The 15,036-nt window shown below is 46.7% G+C and overlaps 1 protein-coding gene across 1 annotated transcript; it reads right to left on the reverse strand.

The window, feature by feature from the left end:
- Window positions 1–7,550: 7,550 nt before the first annotated feature.
- Window positions 7,551–9,045, reverse strand: LOC120764913 (uncharacterized). The gene is made up of 2 exons (XM_040089049.2): window positions 7,953–9,045; window positions 7,551–7,754 (listed from the first exon to the last, which is right to left on the reverse strand). The coding sequence occupies exons 1-2, from the start codon at window positions 8,743–8,745 to the stop codon at window positions 7,588–7,590; spliced, it is 960 nt and encodes a 319-aa protein (XP_039944983.1). The 5' UTR covers window positions 8,746–9,045; the 3' UTR covers window positions 7,551–7,587.
- Window positions 9,046–15,036: the final 5,991 nt, after the last annotated feature.

The raw sequence follows: 15,036 nt of genomic DNA on the forward strand, positions 1-15,036 counted from the left end.
AGGAAAAACCTGTGCGTATTTGTAGGGTTAAACTCCCTACACTCCTTTGTGTAGTCAGGAGAGAGTGTGCTCCAGTACAGACCATTCCTTAATTTTAAATATGTCTTTTCCTCTGGAGGGAAGAACCTGTTTCATGTCTCCAGGGTTGTGTGACCTGCCCGATATGTTGGTGTCTTGGTTTGTGTGATATGTAATATAAAGTTAATTCGCGTTCGGTCTGAATTAAACTGTAAAATATAAAATGTACTTGGGATTTGAGAAACGGAATGTGAGGGGGACACAAAGGATTGAGAAACAAGGGGTTTCTGCCAGGAAACCATCAGAACACTCGTTTACTCAGTGAATAGAAAGAGTAACCAGATAAGACGTGTCCCCCCTGGAGATGAACCTGCTAACGATGCAGCAATCAACACCAGATGGGTATCTTATCTGCTCCAGCCGAGTTCTACATCTCTAAACCCCAGTCCAGAGAAAGCCATCAAGACATTGTTCCACCCCAGGAAATCTATTCAACTGACCGGAGACATGGACATGAATATCTGATGAAGCAGAGGGGACACGAGGAGTAAGGTAACTCCTCATCCTTAGCGAAAGACTGTATAAAAACCAGCAGCTCGGGACACACTTCGTGAACAGGGGAGATTTGGAGCGATAGAGTCCGTTTCTGTGTTCACCCAGTGCCGAAACCCGGGTTCGATGCTGTTCCTTTTAATTGTGGCTGTTAGAGACTGAGTTTAAGTCTCAAAATAAAACTATATTTTGATTCACGAAATTGGGCTTGATCATTTATTACAATCTGGTGACCCCGACGTGATGGTCTGTTTTCGGGACCCTCGGACCCCCGTCTCTGGCCAGGAGGCGCCCCGCTGATTTCAGCGGACTGGCAGAGCTGGGAAACCCTGTGGAACCGATCAAACCACAAATCGAACTTAAGCCAAAAAGCCACAATTAAAAGGAGGATAGGCGAGATCAGAGCTCTCGGGGAACTCGGGGAGGTCCAGGGTAAAGGGCCTCCACAGCCGCGGTGAAGACACAACTCGTAAAACTCTACGTGCACGAAGAATCCACGCGAGAAAAGGATCGTAAGTATCGCGTGGTTGAGTGAGTGTGACTGAGCGTGTGAGTGAGACATGATTTTATCACGAAGCGAGTGCGGACCCCAAGATCGCAGTTCCACTTCCCCATGAGGGGTGTGGTCGGTCGCGGGGGAAGCGAGAGTTACGTGGGTAAAAGACACACCTCACACGTAAAACCCAAAACTCGGGGAGTTCGGGGGTGGGTCACAGAAAGGCTGAAAGGGAAGGGACGTCCTCAGGAGTTCCAGGACTGGTAAACCTTTCAGCCTAGGACCAGGAGAGGGTCCGGGAGAAAAAGAAAAAGGGGAGAGCTCATCACTAGGGGAAAAACCGGGGGGGGGCGATCACCCTTAGGGTTAGTAGCCAGTGATACTATAAAATGGAACAAAGGAAGAGTAAAGCCCAGGAAAAATCCGCGGAGAAATCCGCAAAAGAATCAGAGAAGGGGATTCCAGAAATCCCACTTCAGAGCCCGCTGGAGTGGATATTAGAACATTGGGAGGAGTGCCCGGCACGGAGAAAGAAATCTAAGGAAAAAATGATACACTATTGTGTGGAAATTTGGGGAGGAATTGAAGTACGGGACCATGTGATATGGCCCGTCTTTGGGACATTTGACAGATGGATTTGTGATGCTTTGGTCAGCTATGTAGAATGAAAAAAGAATAAGGAGGAGTACGAGTATGCTAGGATTTGGGAAAGAGCAGACACTAAACTTTTTCCAGTGAAAATTAACAATCCCGCTAGAACCCCGAGTAACAAATGGGAACCTTTAGACAATCTTTCCCCGCCGTACCTAATGCAGCACCCCCAACCTGCACAGAACCCGGTCGCCCCTCCAGAACCCCCAGGGCCTGGGCTCCCACCTTTGCAAGGGGTTCCAGCACCGCCTCTGTGGCTTCAGCGCCTCCACTGAGACTGCAGCTCCTGCAAACAGGGGCTCAATCCCTGCCCTCTGGGCTCCCTCCCCTGCTGGAACCCACGCCAGTTCCCCAGCTCTTCTGGCAAGGCGCCCCGCCTCCCACTCCCCAAGCCCCGCTTCTCGATCCCTCATCGCCTCAACTGGAATTGGCATCCTTCTTCAGCCCTGCTCCACAGGTACCTCAGAACTCACAAGAAGCAGGGTATACCCCGCCTGCCAGGAGAACTAGGCGGCAGCTGAAAAACATAAATGAGATGGAAAATGAAAATGAGGGGGAGAGAAATAACCTTTTCCCTTTACAAGAGGTGCCCACTGGTCCGGGAATTATTGGATACATAAACGTACCAATTAATACAGGCGATGTGAGGGCTTTCAAAAGGAAATGGGGTAAACTCATGGACGATCCTTTAGGGGTCTCAGAGAGATTGGATGAGTTTTTAGGCACTAGCATCTACTCATACGAGGATCTTACCGCAATATTAAGGTCACTGTTTAACACCGAGGAAAGGGAAATGATAAGGCAAGCGGGGAATAAGGGAGTGGGAACGCCGAAACCCCCAGAGCACCCCGGGAGACCAAAAAAATGGCCAAGTCAGGAACCCCAGTGTAATGCTCAGATGGAAGAGGGCAGGAGAAATATGATTGATATGAGGAACTGTCATGGGTTAGTACAGTTTAGTTTTTTAGTTATAAAAGAATGTAAAATAATTCTCCAGGTCAGGACCTGGGAATTGCTTTGGAAGAGACAGAGACCTATCAGAGAGTTAGTTAGAATATTGACATCTATTCTGACCACTGAAATTGTTGCCTGTGACTTTGGGAAGTACCATATAAAACCCCTTGATTTCCTGTAGGTGGGTCTTTTTTCCTTCTTCCTTTAGCCAGAGAGAGACAGGTAACATCAAGCTGGGCCTGCTGCTCCCCCCTTTTTGCGGGGGAGGGGAAGCTGGCCTGAGGCCTGTCGGGGGCTTTCCCCAACATTCAGGTGGTTTCAGGGTCCTTTGCTCCCCTGCACAGCTCCGAGCCAAGCCGAAGGAAGAGACGGAGTTCTCAGGTTTAGATTTTTTCAATGTTGCATACTTTGTTATTGTTTCTTATCTTACAATTTCCTCGGAGTCCGACAAGATGTTCGCAGCTGCATGAATTCCTCACGTCTCCCCCCGAGCTGGGTTGTCCTTATCTTTTATACTAATTACTACGTATTTCTTGTTTACTATTTCTTACCAATGTCTATCACTATTACTAAAAAGGTCATCTTTACTTTGACCCAATCCTCACTAACTACTTTGTGCCACGTCAATGCAGGCAATGGAGTGAGGGAAGGAGAAGGAGAAGAAGAAGGAGACAACGCCCCAGATTCTCCATCTTGTCCCCATTCACTTCAATGCTAGGAACCTAAAATTACTATTTTCTCACCCTGTGATAAGCTAAACTACTATTTTTTCACATTCTTGTGGCCTGTAAACCTTCTCTCAGTGTAGGAAGTTTTTCCCATGGACTGAAATCAAAGCCAGTGTCTCTCTGAGCTCTGGGCTGGGGTCCCAGACCCCCCCTGCCCAGGTCCCTGACCCTCCAGGGCAACCAAAGGAATGCCCTGGACTCCAACATCTCCCCCTCCTGTTTGAACTAAGAACACCTCCTTGGCCACTTTGTCTATGGCTTGCCGTATACATAGAAACAAACACAGCAAAATCATGAGAAGGATTACAAGCTCTACTAAAATATATATAACTATATTCAAAATTTCCTTCCACAATGGTGAAAGGTCAAACAAATTGAACAAACTATCCATCCATGACCCAGTTACCTCTCCAAGTTTGTTCACACTCTCCTGCAATTGCCTGATGTTCTCATGAATGGATTTGGAATGATCCGACAGATTCATGCAGCACACTCTCTCAAATTCTTCACACCCATGCCCATGGGTCAGCAAAAGATAATCAATCGCTGCCCTGTTTTGGAGACTTGCTCGTCTTACACTATCAATGTCTAACAACATGTCACTCAGTGCAAGAGAGACAGCTCGGGCATGTTTGCTCAACCAACAACCCACGTGATCCAATGTGTCAAGGCTGCTCCTGACGCTGCCTGTGGTGAAAAAATTGCAACTGCAATTCTCTGAGCCTTGCTCCATGTGTGAACATCATCATCACAATTTGGATCATGCATTTGAACCGATCTTTTTCCCTCTCTGTTTTAGTTTTCTCATCAGTGTCATGTCGGGTGTTAGCAATTGAAAGCATTCCAATGCTGCAAGGACCGCCTGTGGGCATTTGCAGGAATTGCGGGCCAAATTCTGTCCCCACAGATGAAAAAATTTCCCCTCGGCAACTGAGCTGGAACATGATTGGATGGTTTTTTCAGCATCTTAGTGTAATTACACCAAGACGATGAAATTTCTGTAAAAAATTGAGGTTTGGAGTGACGTCTATAGTTTTATTTTGTGCCACTTCGGAAAGGCCGAATTTCACACAGAATTGCATTTGGACCGATCCAAGAATTTCCAGTTCCTGGGGTTCAAAAGGAGCCACAGGAGGAATTTCGTCCAAACATCCCATTGGTCTACTGGATCTACAATGGACTTTGAAATCTCTGGGGGGATGTTTTCTGGAATCGGCAATTTGCTCACTGGCAATCCCACTAAACATGTTGAAAAAAGGTTTCCTTGGTCTTGAGTGTGTCAGGCAGATGGTATCCAAACCTGATGCATTGGCTAGAGTTTCCCAAGCATTCTCTTTTGGTTGAGCCACGGGCAAAACTGCCGCATTGCCTCAAGGCAACCAAGGAAAGAATGAGGCACGAGGATAGTTCTTTCATTTTCAATGCCCTCTTTTCCCTGGGAATCCCTAAAAATGCAACACCACCCAAGGCCAAAAGAAAACAAGTCCCAAAGTCTCTTTTGCACGTAGAACGAAGGGATGTCTGCTGTCTTGACACCGGCTCACGTCTGCGTGCCCACTTCTCTTCCTCCGGTCTTGGGGTCTGTTTCTGCTTGCCGTCTGGACTCGGTACGGTTTCACGTGCCTCGCCGCCAGTCACTTTGGCCCAACTGCTGTGGAGACACAAGCATATCCCTTGCCCCAAGTTATTAATTTGAATGGCCCTTCAATCTGTCCTGTTTCTGGGTTTCTGACCAAAACCAAAGGATTTTCCTTCAGTTTCGCTCTCGTGCTGTTTGAAAAATGCCTGATGATTGGCGGAGTTGGCTCTGCAAAAGAGCAATTTAGGAAATTCAACACATACAAGGCTTTATTCAAGCGCATGTATGGTGTGGCATCTGTTTCTCCTCTTTTATGTCTGTCCAAAAGGGATTTTAATGTTTGATGTGTCCTTTCAATGATTGCTTGACCTGTTGGAGAGTGTGGGATACCAAAGGTATGATGGACACCCCACCTCTTCAGGAATTTGTCAAGCACTTTCCCCTATATATGTTGGTCCATTGTCTGTTTTGATTTCTTGTGGCACGCCCAAAGATGCAAATGCCTGCAGAAATGTCGACAAGCATGTTGTGCTGTTTCACCCTGCGTGCAGTGATGCGAAGACTGCACCTGAAAATGTGTCAACTGAAACATGAACATTTTTGAGTTTCCCAAAAGATGGATATTTTGTGACATCAGTTTGCCATAACTGCAAACTGTGCAATCCTCTTGGATTGACTGCTCCCATGGAAGCAGGAGGCTGAACAAGCTGGCAATCAGGGCAAGCACTAATGATTTCCTTTGCCTGACTTTTGGAAATGTGAAAAGTGTCCATTAGTGCTTGAGCATTCTGATGAAAGAAGGCATGACTCAATTTTGCCTGTTCAAAAATGTTCGGTAAAGTCCTTGAAATTGGCATGGTCAATTTGTCTGCATGTGCATTGCCTTCTGCTAAAAAACCTGGAAGAGAAGAATGTGCTCTGATGTGCGAGACAAAATATTTATGTTTTCTGTTTTGCAACAATGTCCTCATGCACAATAGATATGAATATAAATTTCATTGTCAACTTCTCTCAAGAGTGAACCCTCAAGTCTTTTGACCACATTAGCTACATAAGCTGAATCTGTGATCAAATTAAAAGGTTGCTTGGAACAGCTCAAAAGCTCTGACCACTGCTGCTAATTCCCACTATTTGTGGTGACCCTTGTACTATTCTTATATCTGATTTCCACTCCCCTGTGATGTCATCCTGCCATGTACTTACTGATTTGTGAGTTTTTCCAGAGCCATCGGTAAATACTGTTATTGCATCCAATGGCACCTCACTTATTTTTGGCTTTTCTCTGAAACTTAATTTTGCTTTCAACAGCCTGTGGCTTGGGAAATGAATAGTGCAAACACCTGAGTAATCTAACAATGCCAATCTGCAAGTCCTCTGATTTCTGCAATGCCCAATCAAAATAGATCTTTTTTTCAAAGGCAGGTAAATTGTTGTAAAATCTTTGCCTGCCATTGTTTGCAGCCTGGTCCTAGCTTGATGATGATCTGAGCTATCATTTCCAGACTTGAGGGCATCATCCTCGGAGACCTGTAAGATAAAAAATCCACTCTAAAATCAACAATGGGTCTTTTTGTGATGAGTCCCACTGAAAAATCACCCATATAACTGTATTTTTTCCCCCCAACACTGCAAGAAAGAAAGGCAAGATGTTACAAAACGATGTGCCTGTCTTGCTGGAGGGCTCCAGCAATTTCTCAAGGGCCTCCCGAGCCTCAGGAGTGAGGCTCCTGTGGGATTTGATGTTATTGTCCCCTTTCAAAGACTGAACAACGCGCGCAAGTTCATCATTTGTGATCCCCCAAGTGGATCTCATACAGTTGATCTCTCCCAAAGTGTTGCAAATCCTGTGAAGCTGTTAACTTCTGTTCTAATTTCAATTTTCTGTGGTTTCACTGTTTGTTCAGTGATTTTTCCATCCTAGGTATTTCCAAGGTGCAATCTCCTGAATTTTTGAAGTGGAAATTTCCAAACCTGCATTTTGCACCTCTGTGATCACACAGTCACAAACCCTCTGCAATTCCTGTTGTGTTGGGGCAGCACATGAGCAGATCATCCATGTAATTAACTGATTTTTTGCTCCTGGATGTTTCTCTCGAGCTGGACCACAGTGCCCATGCAACAATCCATGGCAGATGGTCAGAGAGTTCTTGAGACCTTGAGGAAGAAACAACCCACTGGTATCTCTGCAGAGGCTCCTCCCTGTTGACACTTGGGAGGGAAAAGGCAATCGGAGGAATGCATCATCGGATGAAGTGGGATGCTGTTGAAAAAACAATCTTTGAGATCAATGATCACAAGTGGCCAATCTCTCGGAATCATGAGAGAGATGGAAGCCCCCAGCTGAAGTGGTCCCATTTCCTCAATGACCTCATTGATTTTTCCTGAGATCATGAAGCAATCTCCATGAGCCAGGGGCCTTTCTTGCGAACGACAAAAACTGGGGAATTCCAGGGACTGTTTGTTGGTACAATGTGTCCTTTTCCAATTGTTCCCTGACCAGTTTTTGAGAGCACTCAATTTTTTTCTCTCGAGGGGCCACTGATCCACCCAGACAGGATTGTCTGTTTTCCAGGTCAATTTCAAAGTGGTGAGTGTCACAGTGGCCCCCACTAAAAATCCACTTCCAACCTCACGCCCCATTGCACTAAAATGTCCCTTCCCCACACTGTGATGGGTCTTTGCACAACAAATGGGCGAATGATTGCAGTCTTACCTCCTGGCCCCGAGACAACAATCGCATCTTCACTCTGCAGACACAAGGTGTTCCCCCCTATGCCTGAAAGAGGACTCAGGGGAGCAATTAAATTCCAATTCTTGGGCCAAAAAAGATACGAAATTACTGTGACGTTCGCCCCCGTGTCGAGCATCCCTTTGACTGCGATTGTTTTTTCACCTTGGGTCAATTCACAGATGAGAATTGGTCTGTCTCGGCCTATGTGTTTCACCCAGGAGGCATGAACCTCCATGTGCTCACCTGAAGGAGGATCTTGTTCCCGGAGCACTGGCAAGACTTGTTCTGCAGCATGGGGTGGCAATGCAATTGCCCTGGCAATCGAGGTGTTCGGGGGAATGATCAATGGAAGCTGATGAGGCTTCGCTAAAACTGTCAACTCATCATTGTGATCTGCTGAAATGACAGAAGGGTAAATAACAAGTCCCAAAACACTGCTTCTGTCCTTACCTATAATTAGAAAGTCCTGCCTCTTCCACGAGGACCCAGTGACACCCGTGGGTATCACTGTATAATTGTCATCCAAAAAGCATATCACTTTGGAAGTTGCCAAGTCGCATTGCGCCCCTGGTGGTAGTAACTCTGGATCGCTGGGGATCCTACAAATTGTCCTGCTGAGGGTGTCAGAATGCTGTTCCCCGATGATTGTCCCCCTTGCGGAGCCTGCTCTTGAGTCATCGCCATCACTTGTGTCGTCGCGTGCTGACGATTCGCGCTCCTTCTGGAGTTTCCCGACTGAGTTCCTCCACTCACATTGTTTCTTGCAGGGCGATGCTTCTTCCTCCCGCATGCCGGACAATGATCTGATGAGTCTGCATTGTTTGTAACTTGTGGGCAGTCCTTCTTGAAATGCCCTGGTTTGCCACACTTGTAACACTGTCTTTGTTGAAAATTTGCAAATGCTTCTTTGACAGCTTTTTCCACATGATCTCCTAAAATTGCTGCAACGTGCTGTGGTGTCCCCACCTTGCTGCATGCCTCTAGAATTTCTGCCATGGTGGGTTGGCCTGGTATCGCACTGATGACACACTTGCATTCTGAATTGGCATTTGCAAATGCAAGACACCGGATCAAATGTGACTGCACTGTTTCATCTGTGACTTGCCTGTCCACTGCTTGTGTGAGACGATCGATGAATGAAGCAAAGGGTTCTGAAGGACCTTGCTTTACCTCTGTAAAAAGACTTTCTGTGACTCCTGCTGGTGGAATCTGCACCATTGCCTTTCTGGCTGCATCCTTGATGTCTGTCAGCACGTCTCGAGGAAAAAACCTGGCTTGACGAGCTGCACTGTCAAGTGGTGGATCACCGGCCAATTGTGCAACTGTGAAGCCTGCATTTGCCCCTCCCTGGTATTTTATTCTGTAATCATTTAAAAACTTTTCTCCATTTTGCTTCCCAGAGAATGAATTGTGAGTCACTCAGGATCATGGATGCAAGGGATCGGAGGTCAAATGGTGTTAAATCATAAATATTAAATGTCCCTTTTAAAAGTTGTTTGAAGTATGGAGACCCCAATCCATTATCACAAACGGCTTTCATCAGTCCCTGATGACTTCACGATCCAATCTCTCCCATCTTGGGTTTGCATCCTGTGCATCATATGTCACTGGCATAGCCATGCCCTTTGGACCCATTGAAAGTGTATCCCCTTTCAATGCAAATTTCTTTATGTCTGTCCAGTCTGTTGGACAAAATTCTGGCTTGGCAGAAGCCTGTGCGGTGTCTGCCTCTGAAATTGTTTCCTGTTTTTTTTTTGCTGCTGCTTCATCTTTCTCAGGACCCACTTGTTTTGAAGGTTTCACTTCCTCGAGTTCTTTTCTTTTTCTTTTCTTTTCTTTTTCTTTTTCTTTTTCTTTTCTTTTCTTTTTCTTTTCTTTTTCTTTTTCTTTCTCGTTCTCTCGCTGAACAGGAATCAGAGTTTGCTGAACATCCTCAAATTTTTCTGAAACATCCTTTCTTGGAAGAAAAATCTGAGAGAAAGAAGACGTGGGGGTCGTGGCGAAATGCTGTTCAGGTGAACCTTCGAAAAAACTTGTTCATAAAGTCCTCAAGATAACAAAAATGACGAAGCTTGTCGTGTAAACTCAAGTGCCTTTACTCTCCTGGCAGGAATCCCTCTGATGCTGTGATTCTGATGATATCTTCATCTGTAATTGACATCTCCGGTCCTCATCCACAACGTCCTCATCCCTCATCCTCGGCAAAGGTTCTCTCAGTTTTTGTTTGAATGCTGTTCTGAAGAAGTTGATTTTTTGTATGAAATTGGAAAAAACGATGCAATGTGGGTGTGTCCTCGCAAACCGATGCCTCAGTGGATGCGGCTGATGATCTCCGTGCTCCGCTGCCTCTCTGCCCCGCCCCTCGGCGATGATGGCACACTGGCAACTGTCCTCTGTGGGCTCGGAGTTCTCAAGTATCTTTTAAGTTCTGGAAAAGCCTGTAAAATCTGAGATATTTTCGGACGCGTCCCCATCCGTAACATCTCTGCAGCTGCCCACGATTCTCCATAAACAGGAGATTCACGGATTGGCAACTTGCCCACGGGCAGGGTTGGGCTTCGCAGCTCCTGCTGCCTGGGGGTGGTACCTTCGAGGCTCTCCCCGCCTCGGCCACGCCCCGTCCCTTGCCCGCTCCGTCACTGCCCATCCCGCCCCTGCCAGCCCCGGCCCGGCGGTATCCGACGGGGTACCCCGTCCCGTCTGACGCTCAAGGCCCCGCCCTGGTCTCTTTCGTCATCGGAATCAGCCCCCTCCCGAACAGAGCGCGCCCTGGGCTTCTACCTGCCCCTGCCGCGCATGCGCTTGGACCGGCCGCTGAGCCTTCTGGGGTCTGTAGTTCTCGGCTCGATACTTCCGCTTTCGGCACTTCCCTCCGGCGCTCCGCGACGCGATATTTTGAGCTGTGTCGCTTCCCGTAGCTTGCATCATCAGCGCGCACCAAGCTGCCTGCCCGGTTCTCGTCCCCCCTGCCCCCAGAATCTCCTCCCGCGGACTCCTTTTCGTCGCGATCCGCGTCTGTGTCTCCCGACCGCACCCTCCGGTTGCGCCCCGTTGCGTCCCGCCGCATTTCGATGCGTTAGGTTAGATTCCGTCCCTCGCGCAGCCTCTGTCCCCTGCGCAGTCTCGCCCCCCCCGCTGCTCCAACGGCGCCTGACCCGCCTCTTTCCCCCCCCGTCCTCTCCACCTGCACCCGGTTTTTCCACGGGAAGGGAAAGGAGCAACGGCGACTGAGGAGTGTGTCGGCACGGGGACTCCGGAGGCGTGAAGGGGCTCCTCGGTGGACTTCTTCTCCCCCCTCCCTCTCTATATAAATGAGGGGTTTGTTCTGGGACTGCTTCAAAGAAAAGCATGTCAAATTCCTCCTGTTCCCTTGGATGTATTAAAAGCTTGGGTTTTCCTGGTACTAATTTTGGGGTTTCTGACGAGGTTTCTGTTGGGCCTTGAGATACCTGTGTTCTTCCCCCTCCCCCTTCCCATTCCCGTGGGGGAGGTATCGACCTTGGAGTTAGCATGGCTCTCTGTCCTGGCTCTGTGCTATACTACCTTTGTTTGCCTGACTGCTGTCCAACCCTGCAGCTCTCTCTACTATATTCTGTTATAACTTCTACATAATTCTCCCCGCTGATAAAGCTTTGCGGGTATTTTTTGCTTTCGTGTGGCTTATCATAAAGATTTCTGTTTACTTCTCGCCAAAAACCTGGCTCAAAAAGAGACTGGGTCTCACATTGTGAATAATTACATTTGAACCATAACATCAGGGCTTCGAGCTCTTTATCTTTCAGCGCTGCATTATATTTTGATATCAATTCTTTTAGATTTTCTAATATTATTGTTCTTCTCTTGGGAACTAGTTCCCCCCCATCGCGCGGGTGTGTTCTGAATTTCACAGGTCTTACCAAAGTGAAACTTTCCCCAGCTGTGGTCCAATTCGTCTCAGAGGTGTCCGGATCTCCGTCCAGCAGATCTCAGGGTGACGGGCTCCTGGGCCCAGTGGAAAGCCGTCGTCTGGAACAAACTGGAGTGAGCTGGTGTTCTGGCCAGACAGGTGTTTCTTCTCCGGAGTTGTGGCTTGGCTGTTTGATGTTCTGGGAGCTTTTGATGTTTCTGCAGAGGTTGCTGTGACCCTTTTTGGCGCTCCTTTTTCAGGAATGCCAGTCAGGAAAGTCAGATGTCATGCACCCAGAAATGCCAGGTGTTTCTGACCAGTCAGGGACGCCAGTTGTCGGGGGCTTACCCCAACATTCAGGTGGTTTCAGGGTCCTTTGCTCCCCTGCACAGCTCCGAGCCAAGCCGAAGGAAGAGACGGAGTTCTCAGGTTTAGATTTTTCAATGTTGCATACTTCGTTTATTGTTTTCTTATCTTTACAATTTCCTCGGAGTCCGACAAGATGTTCGCAGCTGCATGGATTCCTCACGTCTCCCCCTGAGCTGGGTTGTCCTTATCTTTTATACTAATTACTACGTATTTCTTGTTTACTATTTCTTACCAATGTCTATCACTATTACTAAAAAGGTCATCTTTACTTTGACCCAATCCTCACTAACTACTTTGTGCCACGTCAATGCAGCAATGGAGTGAGGGAAGGAGAAGGAGAAGAAGAAGGAGACAACGCCCCAGATTCTCCATCTTGTCCCCATTCACTTCAATGCTAGGAACCTAAAATTACTATTTTCCTCACCCTGTGATAAGCTAAACTACTATTTTTTCACATTCTTGTGGCCTGTAAACCTTCTCTCAGTGTAGGAAGTTTTTCCCATGGACTGAAATCAAAGCCAGTGTCTCTCTGAGCTCTGGGCTGGGGTCCCAGACCTCCCTGCCCAGGTCCCTGACCCTCCAGGGCAACCAAAGGAATGCCCTGGACTCCCACAGAGGCCTGGCTAGATTCCATCAGCTCCCGGGGTGAAGGGGGGGGAAGGAGAGGTTGCTGTTTTGTAACAGCTACTTCTTCAAATTTCCTCAGAGCAGAGAAAAATCTCTGCTGGGCCCCTGATGGGAGCTATGGGCACCATTTGGGCCAAGGCCACCCCGATTTACACCGAGGGGTGGGCTGAGAAGGCATTTATGATCTTGCCTGGGGTCTTTTTGTGATTCTGGACTGCCTGAGTGCTCCAATCTCTAATGTTTCTGTGTGAGTTTTTCCTTATCAGCTCGGCCTTGAACATCTAACACTATGAGCTACAGAGACAAAAACTCCTAGCAGATTTAACTCTTTCCTAGCAACATGAAGCTTCCAGAGCTTGGCCCTTCCTCTGAGAGAGTAAGAAAAGACAGAGTAAACATAAAGAACAACAGCTTGAAGTCAGTAGAGCAAGAATGAAAAGACTATTGGGACAGAGGGTTGAAGAGTTGGTTGTTCTATTCTTACTTGAGCCATGGAAATGAACTCTATATTTAAGTTATTCCTTTAAATCATGGGAAAGATATGCATTTGGGGAGATGATTGTTCTGCATGTAGATTTAAGCAAAGGTGTTTGTGATGAACTAAGTAATATCCTATAAGATGCTTAAACAGAGATAAAGATGAGAAGCCCCTTGCACCAGTGAAGAAGTGAAAAGATATCTCTGTACCTTGAAGTGAAGAATCCTTTGCTTTGGAATTATTCATCTTTAAAAAGTGACACCCCAATATGCAAAAGTCTAAGACCCATGACTCATAAGCAGCTTAGGAAACTGCTCCTGGAGGGTCACAAAAGCAGGTTTTCTCCGGGCGGTTGTTTTTTGTGACAGTTTAAAACCCACAAGAGAACTGTTCTAAGTTGTCAGTGGGATCCATGACTCAAAAAGATACTCTTCCCCTAATGAATTGATGAAAGACTATTGTCAGATAGTGAAACTGACTGAAAATTACAAGTTTTGTCTCTTTATGTTGTTTTGTAAAAACGTAAGCAGTTTGTAAGGGGAGGGAAAAGTGTTTTTTAAAGTTTCATTCCATTTTAGTTTTTTCCAACTTTCTGGTTTTCTATTCTTTTCGTGTATATCAATAAACTATTTGTTCATTTTAAGGTTAAGCCTGCTTTGTTTTTCTCCTAGTCTCTCTCTCACAAAAAGAATAAGTACCAAGACCAAAATTTAGTGAACGTGAAACCACTACAGGAACATAATAATCCAAGGTATCAGGGAAGCGGTGCCAAGGGGGCAGAACATGAGCAAAGTGTTTGGAGAATGTCAGGGAAAGGATGAAACCCCTACTGAATGGTTGGAAAGGCTGAGGAGAAGCCTCCAGGTATACTCCGGGACGGATCCCGATTCCTCTGTGGGGGAGGTGTTGTTAAAAACCCAATTCGTGGAAAAGTCGTGGGAGGATATATGGAGGAAACTAGAGAAAATTGAGGGTTGGCAGGAAAAGAGTTTGCAGGAATTGCTGAGAGAAGCTCAGAAGGTTTACATGAGGAGAGATGAAGAGAAACAGAAAATGCAGGCGAAGGTATTGGTGGCAGCAGTTAGGGAAGCCCAGAAACAGGACCGTTCTTATGACTTAGGAAGAACCATGAAAAGGGCCCCACAGAAAAAGCCAGCACCCCCTCCAAGGAGAACCCCTAACAACCAAGGGGAAAGTCCCAAATGTTTTTATTGCAAAAAGAAGGGACATCTGAAGAGGGATTGCAAAAAGAGGGTGAAGGATGAGAAAATGTTCCAAGAAGACTAGGGGTGTCAAGGGCTCTTTATTTTGGGGTCCATAACATCTAAAGAGCCTGTGGTGAAGCTTAAAATAGGACCCAAAAAGAAGGAGTTAGATTTCCTCGTGGATTCGGGGGCTGAGAAAAGTACATTTAAACAATTGCCCCCAGGGTGTACAATAAGTAAAGATTCTATGATGGTCATAGGGGCCAAAGGGGAACCCTTTAAAGTACCCGTAGTCAGGGATGTGGAAATTGAGTCTGAAAATAAGATTTGTTTGGGAGACATGCTATTAGTTGAAGAGGCCAACTATAACTTGTTAGGCCGAGATCTGATGGTTGCGTTAGGAATTAATTTGATAGTGAAAGATTCCAAATTGGTAGTGAGTTTATATAAATTGACCCTCGAGGATGAGAAAGAGATTAACCCCAAGGTTTGGTACACTCAAGGGGAAGCAGGGAGGCTGGAGATGGAACCCATCTTGATCGAAATTGAGAGACCAGAAGACCCTATAAGGGTGAAACAATACACTATCTCCCTGGAGGGGAGGCGAGGATTGAAGCCCATAATAGAGGATTTAATAGCAAAGGGGATCCTGGAACCATGCATGTCCCGACATAACACACCTATCCTGGCTGTACGGAAAGCAGATGGGAGTTACCGGTTAGTTCAGGATTTAAGGGCTGTAAATGAAAGAACCAAGACCAC

This window comes from Hirundo rustica, chromosome W (genome assembly GCF_015227805.2).
Source record: "Hirundo rustica isolate bHirRus1 chromosome W, bHirRus1.pri.v3, whole genome shotgun sequence".
NCBI lineage: Eukaryota > Metazoa > Chordata > Aves > Passeriformes > Hirundinidae > Hirundo > Hirundo rustica.

Coding starts and splice junctions, on each gene's coding strand:
- LOC120764913 (XM_040089049.2), bottom strand. CDS start 8,745: ATGCAAGTGTGTCATCAGTGCGATACCAGGCCAACCCACCATGGCAGA. Junction 7,755..7,952: donor GGAACAAGATCCTCCTTCAG/GTGAGCACATGG, acceptor GTCCTCTTTCAG/GCATAGGGGGGAACACCTTG.